General features: G+C 33.9%; 1 protein-coding gene across 1 annotated transcript; it reads right to left on the bottom strand.

The window, feature by feature from the left end:
* Window positions 1-513: 513 nt before the first annotated feature.
* Window positions 514-8,327, bottom strand: LOC139116146 (golgin subfamily A member 6-like protein 26). The gene is made up of 6 exons (XM_070678691.1): window positions 8,176-8,327; window positions 7,055-7,218; window positions 5,733-5,805; window positions 5,176-5,304; window positions 2,640-4,991; window positions 514-1,159 (listed from the first exon to the last, which is right to left on the bottom strand). The coding sequence occupies exons 1-4, from the start codon at window positions 8,302-8,304 to the stop codon at window positions 5,203-5,205; spliced, it is 468 nt and encodes a 155-aa protein (XP_070534792.1). The 5' UTR covers window positions 8,305-8,327; the 3' UTR covers window positions 514-1,159; window positions 2,640-4,991; window positions 5,176-5,202.
* Between the last annotated feature and the right edge of the window lie 768 nt (window positions 8,328-9,095).

A 9,095-nucleotide genomic window follows, 5' to 3' on the forward strand; every position in this document is an offset into this window, starting at 1 on the left:
AGGAAGTACTGCGGTTCTCAAGATATTTGAGAGGACGGACACCTCACAAAGGGACATACATACATACATACAGACTGACGCCTGACGGATACCCATCCCAATAGCTTCTATAGACTATAGTCTATAGTAGCTAAAAATCATTTGGCATCAATCATTTTCAAACTTTGGGAAGAATTCACAGGGAGGGGGGGGGGGCTCTGAAAGTGTCTCCATTTACTTACTTTCAGTGTACTACACTTTGAAAAAAATTGCATGTGAACAATAATATTCTGCTTTGCTGACAGATGCATAACAATTGGGCATCTTTGCTGCAGAGGTTTTGGTAAACACAGCAGCTCCTGTTTATTATACAACTGCAGTACAATTTTCACTGAATTTTACCATTTTTTTTTATTTTGACACACCTGTTGAAATTGTTTAGTAGTAATCATAGTCACCAATAAAATGCATTCATGACAACATCATAGAGAGCAATACTGGGCACACACATCAAATCATAATATTGACAGCAGATAATTTTAATCTTTTATTAACAATTGTGATTTTGGCTTCTGAGCACTGTAAGTCAAACCTTACAAAAAGGTACAAGAGGGTATTATAGTCTAAAGTCCTACAAAGATGCAATGACTAGGATAAATGTCACAGAGCTACATAGCAGACAGGAAAAAAAACAATCTGTAACAATACTGAGAATTAATATAAAATTACAAAATTACATAACTACATACATTGTTTTTTTCAATAAAATAAATGTAACACTGTCTAAAAAGAAATAAAAGTACATAAATTTGGAAATCTAGAGTGATAAAGTGACAACACGACAACATTAAGTAATTTCAATGTCACATATCATTAAGATCTAGACAATCGTATCAATTCTTACATACAATAAAATACTACCACATTGAAAGGAATGACTCAAACATTCCATTTATCTACAGTAAAGAGGATTTTAAGAACAAAATAAACCTGTTGATTTCTTATTTTCAGAGTACTATTAACATCAATCCATCCAAAGTCAGAGCAAGCAATGAAGTCAATCATATAGTCTTGCTGCATCAATTATCAATATGTGCATATTAGCTGTTAAAATTACAGAGACTCACTGCAAAATGTTCACTGATAGCATTCTTTATCACATACATAGACCCAGTTATCCCTATAGTATGACGTCACACTATAGGTATATGACTACGATGAATCCATATTCCACATGTGGTGGATATGGGACCCGGACTACTTTTAAAACGTAAACAAAAAATCAGCTGTTCAGAACTTATTTTCAAATCCCTGAAATGCAAAAGTGGGAGGGTAATGAAACATGAGGAAATATCTATATATATCCCCCCGTATTCCGAACGAGTGTGGCTGCGTCGCAGACGAGTGATGCCCCGTGTAGCGGCCGTATCCCTCCGAGCCATAGGCGAGTTGGGATACGGCCGCTACACGGGGAATCACGAGTCAGCGACGCAGACACACGAGTGAGGAATACGGGGGATTATATATTTATCACATGCATAGACCCAGTTATCCGTGAATAACCTTCCAAAATGATAATTACTGGGAAAAAACGAGAGGGAGTATTTTACAAGAAATCATGCGCTAGTGCTTTGCGGTCGTGGCTGGGTCACAGCTGACTTGACTGCGGTCAGCTCAACATGTCGGGGCTGCTCCTATGGATAATTAGCGTCTCTCGTATGGCTTTTTCTGTGCGAATCAAGCGGAAATAGGAAAGACTATGGATTTTTAATGCAAGGTATTTATTTGGTACTTACTATAACATCAATTTTAGTGAAAATTCATTCATAAAATTATTGGACGTACAAGCGGGACGTCGCGACATATTACTCTCAGTCGCGGCTGGCCAAGAGAACGGGTTATTTTTGTCAATAATCGAACATCATTCAAAGAATTCTGCTTTGCAAAGTTTGTATGAAATTTTCAAAATTAACAATTATTTGTTTATCCGAAATTATCAATTGTATGTTTAATATTTTACGAATAAAATGAGCGTGTTTAAATATAATGAAGAACAGTGTTCGGCTCTGACTCAATCAGTAAGACAACATACAAGCAACGAGTCTTTCTTAGCTCAGACGCGAGACGACAGAAGTTCAACAACAAGGTACAATACAGGAAACGTGATGCACAATATGCATGGACAAAACAATTAGTAGCTTGCACCTTTAAATGCACTGATAACATCGTGAACTCGTCCCTCTTGAAAAATATTATAGTGTTTCTTCTGATGAGTCTCAAGTCCGGAGTATCGTCATTGCTGTCAGAAATAATGTACGGCTCTTTGCTTCATCGGCTCGCCCGGGGGCTCGACTGGCTGACTGCCGCGGCAGCATTGATCGTGATGTTGAACTTGAAACCCGTCAATCTTGCTTCAGAAAACATTCTTACTGCTGTAGGGATGATTGGTACGTGTCTTGGGTTATCGGCTATGCTTATTATGTTGTTTGATGGACATCGAGAAGGGCAATTTTGACGAGGTGGACAACACAAAATGCCGGTAACATACCGTTAAAACGTCAGCGGTACGGTGTACAAATCAAACGTTTCAATCGAAATCAACGACGAAGAAACACAAATTCATAAAAATTCTAGTATCGACGGTATTTTGTATTCTACACATATATTTTAATACTCCGTATACCATATTATTCCATATGTTCTTGTGTTGCAAACATTGTGTATCAGCTATATCAATTAGGCTTTTGAATTTTCTCTCTCACAGTATAACACCATACATATACAAAAATTATCCTAGACCAGACATAGAGAGAAAATCTGCAATCCGTAAATAATTTCACTGCATTTATCATGGAAAGTGCCACTCAAAGAGCAAGTTTTGTAAATTTAACAATGATTCATAAATATAAATTTATACTGTTTCATCAACAGAAATAATATTTCTCATTACAGCTTCAAAAACAATATTGAATTCTGACATACTTCAAAAACACAGTATACTCTTTGTAAAATTCATGGTAGACGTTGTATTGAGTTTAAAATTTTAACATCTTTGCAGTACTCATTGTTCCTGCAAACCATTTACCATTGTGATGTGTTCACTACTTTGATGCCTACATATATGTCCAATGTTTCAATCTTTAATATAGGGAATGCTGCATATCAAAGGAATCGATTCTTTATTGAACATTACCCTCATGAAAACTTTCCATAAAAATATATTCTGCCTGTATTTACATGTTTGATCATTGAACAGGCTTTAAATTCTAATATATTCAGGGTAAAGTTTTCACAAAAACAATCAAAGAATTGAAAAGAAGTCTAAAATTAAGAAAGATTTTCAGGAATTTGAACTTTACTACTGTTTGCTGAAAAGCAAATCTTAGTACTGTGTGTATAAAGGCGAGGTGATTCACAATATTAAATTTATTAAAAGTAATTATATTTGTGATGCACAATGTGTGTACAAAAAAATCAGATATAAGGAAATGACAACTACCCAGTTTATGGTGACTGCACAGCTATAATTGATTACTATAACCTAATTTCAGTAAAGATGTCATTGACCTTTGTTCAAAATAATATTACTTCCTTTAAGACAAGAATTATTCATAAGTAAAACTTCACCACAAAGAAATGCTACAAAATCTAGATAATGACAACATTGAGCATTGGACAAGTGTGATAAAATCATGGGTGACAGGAAATATGTTTCTTCTCAAGCAGGGTGTACCGAGTATTGTATATGTATGAAATGTATACATGTAATCAGTCTGGTAAATACATCTGAATATTCTCTACATGTTTCTAAATATTTTGATTATTTGATTATATCAACAACTTTGTGACTAAATCCATTTGCCTGAAGGTTCACACAGCATCGTTCAGATTGATAGCATGGTTTTGAAAAATACATGCAAACCAGAGATATAGCCTAAAAATACATTATGCACCACTGATCCATTTAATCACTTCAGGAAATATGGGATTTGAAAAAAGAGCCCTTTATGAGATTAAACTCTAATGTGGTGAGCATTATTCCTGAGCAATTTCTGTGATCTCAGTGGATTTATAATTTATTTGGTAATCATAGCGCCAGTTGATTTAGAAATCTACAAGTCTTGTGGACCAAGAGGCTTATACAACTTGTGGTTTTGGAGTTTCAATGAATGTAGCATTACATATAAAATGTTTCAACACAACAGTATTGATTGTGATTCTGGTAATGCACCCACAGAATTCTTTTGGGATATTTATTTGCTAACTTCCTGCCTCTAGTATGTGACAATCACACAAGCACACATCAGATAGCATAAATGCTGAGTATTGTCATGGTTACTCTACCCTACTGTGGGGTAGAGTAACTGTGGTACTGTTTTGATTCAATATTTAATATGTTCATATCAGATCATATATTCTGTTAGTGTACTTGATTGAGTGGTCTCCTGGAAACATGTTTTGCCAGATTTCTTTCACAACTTTTTTCAAAATGTTATCAAGTTTTCAGTGACTTGTCAAAAGGTGTAATACTATTCAGGACTTCACCATTTACTTCAAAAAGGTGTGATTTGGTGGTACACTCTTCATTTAACTCACTCATATACACTTATGGGATATTGAACACTCTACTCAGCAAACCAATGTATATGAGCTATATTTTTGAGCCTGTCAAGGCAAAGATGTGTGTTCTTTTCAAAATGAATACACAGCTGTCACTGCAAAGCTACGCCTTACTTGATAATAATTCCATATCTAACATTGAACATCATAATTCCAGTAATGTCTGTATCAATATACTTCAGCAATATTACTTTCTTTCAAAATCAACGTATATCATACATCACTAAGAATCAGATCAATTACTGAATTAAAAATTAAATGGAAGGCTACATATATAAAATATACACGAGTATCTGAGTAATATTACCTCACAAATAAGAAAAAAGAATTTAAAAACATTTTATCTTCATCTGTTCAGGCAAGTGATGACCACTCATGTACTGTAGCTGCTCCTACAATAAAAATTACAAAAATTGATATTTGAACTTATTAATGTAACAATCGTGATTAACACATTAGGTCAAGGCATTTTATATAAGGCACTGCATGAGCCATCAGCAAGTCTAATAATTCATGCATGGCTGTTAATGTACTTGTGCCAATTCTGTAGCTCTAAGACATACGTCGATCAATTACCTGTCAAGTGTGATTTGCGGACCATTTTTATCTCCTCCAATCTTCATGCTCCATCAAAGTCATTCTACTTATTCCTTCCATCACTTTGTTTTCCATTTCCCTTAGTCTGTCTGCTTTCTCATGGAACATCTAATATTAAATAAATAAAGGAACAGTAAAGAAATATAACTGATACTAATCAAGCTCCAAGATAGCGATCGATGTAGATTTCCTTCCATCAAACAATTGCCATCACTGTACAACTTTCAACCATTCTATGAATAATCTCATGGACAATCTACAATAATTATTAAAGACATCAAGGAACAATAAAGAAACATAACTGAAAAGCAAAGAAATATACGTGATACTTCAAGCTGCAAGGTAGTGATGTAGATTTACTTTTATCACACACTGCCATCACTGTACAACTTTCGACCATTTTATGAATGATCATCAAGTGAGTGTAGATGGGGCCTGTTGCACTTTTAGTTTGGCTCTTCCTGACTCAATCCTAAGAATAACATATCTCATCAACATTTGTGAGCAAGTCACCCTGACATCATGAATATACTCACCTCCATCTCCTGTTCTATTCGTTCCTGTTTATTTCTGTCAGAATCTATACCACCTTGCAATTTTAGGTATTCCCTGTAAAACATAAGTGTGTGAAAGTCACAGGCAAAATAAACACTTGCAATATAGCCTGTCCAAGGATTAAAAGATATGACCTGACCAGATATATATGTCCAGCATACTGAAAATCCCACAAACTTCCCTTTGATTTCAGTAAATTAAAATCAGCAATTACTTAATTCCCCTGTCCATCAGGTATGTAATTCATTTGACTGCAGAAAATGAGTGGGCTCTTATTTAATTCTTACTCAGAAATTATCATAAACATTTCAACACATTACCAGGAGTATCATTTTAAGAGTATGGCTGAATTTAAGGTTAAATAATCACAGGGCAAAGTTAATGACATTTGTAATAACCACAACTATTAGGACTCGTACTTACTTATATCACAAGCTGCACAAACCAGGATTCATTTACAAAAAGACACTCAAACAGAACTTTATGAACATTCCCCCAGCTAAGATTCACAAATAAAAGTGATCAGATAATATATATATGTACACATATGGTTTTTTCAAACATGATTATTTTTCTGTTACCATTTAGAGATATCATCTTGATTCTCACTCACGTCTCAAAAACAGCTTTACAATGTTAGACATTTGAGAACGTATTGAGGATTAATGGTTCCTCACTAGTTTGTTTTGAAAACTAGCTTTAGTTCTAGTACACTAAGGAGGAAATTTCAAGTGATACAAGTATTTTGTGCAAAAATGCAAGAGGCACAACCTTTCCGGTGATATTCGCTGAGATGTGATCAAAGTAATATGTGTGTATATATACATGTCAAGGTACACTGCTTTGAAATTGTTGAGAAACTTGCATATTTTATTCAAACATTATACTTGCATTCAATAACTTTTTTCCAATTAAGTATAGGTTGCTAGAAATGAGATGGCAATTCAGTAATACTTAAAGAATGATATACTTATATTGAATGCAGAATAAATTTTTCAAAAATTAAAGATACATTTAAAGGGCAAATTTGGTAGAATTTGAATATGTTACAAAAGGATGCCTGTAATAATGTGATATATGCCTCTGTGGGATAGCAATATCTATGCAACATAAATTTATCATCTACCACCTCAAATAAGTTTCAAAAATTCTTCCTTGCTTCCTCATTGTACTCCTTCCATGTGTGACTGCTTTAAGAAAAGGCAACTGTTTCTGAGGAGATGACCATTTCATAACTTAAAATTCAACTGTTTCCAAGGATCATAACCATATGCATATTTGTATTAAAAGCAGATTAACTCACCTGAGAGTATTCTCTAAAGAGGAGATTTGTTTCTTGATTGCACTTTTCTCATCTTCACTGGTGAAACCGCTTTCCAGTTCACTTTTAAGTTTCCTTATTTCATCATTAATCTCTTGTTCCGATTTGAATTCTAACTTTGCTTCTAATTCTTTAATTCTTCCTCCCTGGCATGAAATATCAAATCAGAAGTACCATATATGATTTATGGCATAATTATATGCATTATATATCTTCAAATTGAAATTGACATATGGTTTGTCTCGCAACTTTATGCACAGTAGGACAGAACTGCACCTGGGAGACCCAGAATAAGAAAACTACAGTGATGTTTATAATTATACTTTTGTCATTTAAATTTAATTTGGTGAAACAACAATTCAAGAAACCATCAAGAAAAATGTTTACAGAATAAGGGTCTTGAATTTTTATATTTGGTAAAGGGTCCTGAGGATGCTACCAGATCCTTGTACCTTTTTCTAGTTTTTGGATTGAGTGTCATGAGCAAGAATATTAACTATCAGTATTATGATTGGCTATAAGTTGCTGGGTTTGTTTCTGAGGATAGTTATCATCAAGATCGCAAGCAATTTCCACACAGGGAAATTCTAATCAGAGTATTTGGTTTGTAGACTTGTCTACTGAGAAACACCTAGCATACCGTAGGCAATGTCATTAGTAATGTTTCAGAGAAACAAAAGATTATCAGTTAGGCTTGGAATGTATGAGGTTGTGGCATGGCATTTTTTATATCTTGAAACAGCATTACATGCTATGATCTGTGGTTGTTCTTCTAATTATTCTGAATGAATGGACTTATCAAGAGAATGCATTGTATATCAAAAAGTCTCATATGTTAAGGCTGACAATATTAAATCATTCATTTCAGTGACATTGTCTAAATCATTCTGTAGTCATTTATTTCAGTTTGCCTGGGTGGGTATGGTGTTACATGACTGCATCAGTTAAAACTAAAGACATGTTCTATTTGATGATTACAGATACTTTGCAAAAAGTAGAACAATAAGATCTTCAATATTTTAAAGAGATTTCATCAGCTGACTTGCATGCATCTACTAAAAACTAAGATAGAGTGAACATAAAAATACCGGTATGTACCTCACCTTAATTTCAAGTTGTTCACTGACAATGTCCATTTCTTTACTAAGTTTTTCTGTTTGTTCTTCTGCATCAGCTTTCATTGTCTGTATCTGAATATTGGCAGCTTCTAAATCATCAGCAGAGTTGGCCATGCTTGTCTTAAAGTGATTTATGGTTAAGTATAATAAACAAATTGCAAAACTGAATATTAAATAAAAACTGTTTGCATACATTTTCACTTCTTGCTAACCCAACTTATAACTGCTTGCTAAAAGGTGAACCTGACTCCTACTTTAATCTTGGGTTAATGAGTTCCTGAAGATTGAATGAATCTTTGCAAAATAGTGATTTTGAGCAAACTATGATGTGGTATGTGCACTTATGCCACCGTATGTTATTGGATGGATAATTACAGTTTTTTTGTGTCAATGATAATGTTAATTTCTTATCATGTCTAAATCAGAGATGAAGTTACAACACAGATTATCCAAACTCTTGATAATCACTGAATTAAAGTGCTTGTAATAAGAAATTACTCAGTCTCATACAAATGCCTAAACTCATGTTAACTTTCAGCTTAATTCTTTTTCATTATACCAGTAAGTGTCAAATATCAGCTTTCTTTTATAAGCAAGATAACAATTTCATAGTTTCCCAAGTATGTTCACAGTAAATACTGAAATATTCACATGTGTAACATGAACTTCATTGTTCTCAGATCGATGTAACAACGGCTTCATCAAACATATGAACCATTTACATTTCTTCAATGTTCATACCGTGTAAAGTGCGAAAAAGGATACCAATGCTTTCCATTTTCTGTCCCATTCTGAAAATGAACAGCAACATCAGTATTAAATATCAATGATACATTCACATGAAGTAGAAAGAATGGCATCAGATTTGTAATTCCTTCACTGATATCTACCATTGAACACAATGT

Source organism: Ptychodera flava, chromosome 17 (genome assembly GCF_041260155.1).
Source record: "Ptychodera flava strain L36383 chromosome 17, AS_Pfla_20210202, whole genome shotgun sequence".
Classification (NCBI taxonomy): Eukaryota; Metazoa; Hemichordata; class Enteropneusta; family Ptychoderidae; genus Ptychodera; species Ptychodera flava.

Excerpts from the sequence above, each read along its gene's own strand:
- LOC139116146 (XM_070678691.1), bottom strand. The coding sequence starts at position 8,304 with ATGGCCAACTCTGCTGATGATTTAGAAGCTGCCAATATTCAGATACAG. Across the intron at positions 7,219-8,175 it reads GTGAACAACTTGAAATTAAG|GGAGGAAGAATTAAAGAATT; the intron begins GTGAGGTACATA and ends ATTTCATGCCAG. Across the intron at positions 5,806-7,054 it reads TCTTTAGAGAATACTCTCAG|GGAATACCTAAAATTGCAAG; the intron begins GTGAGTTAATCT and ends TATGTTTTACAG.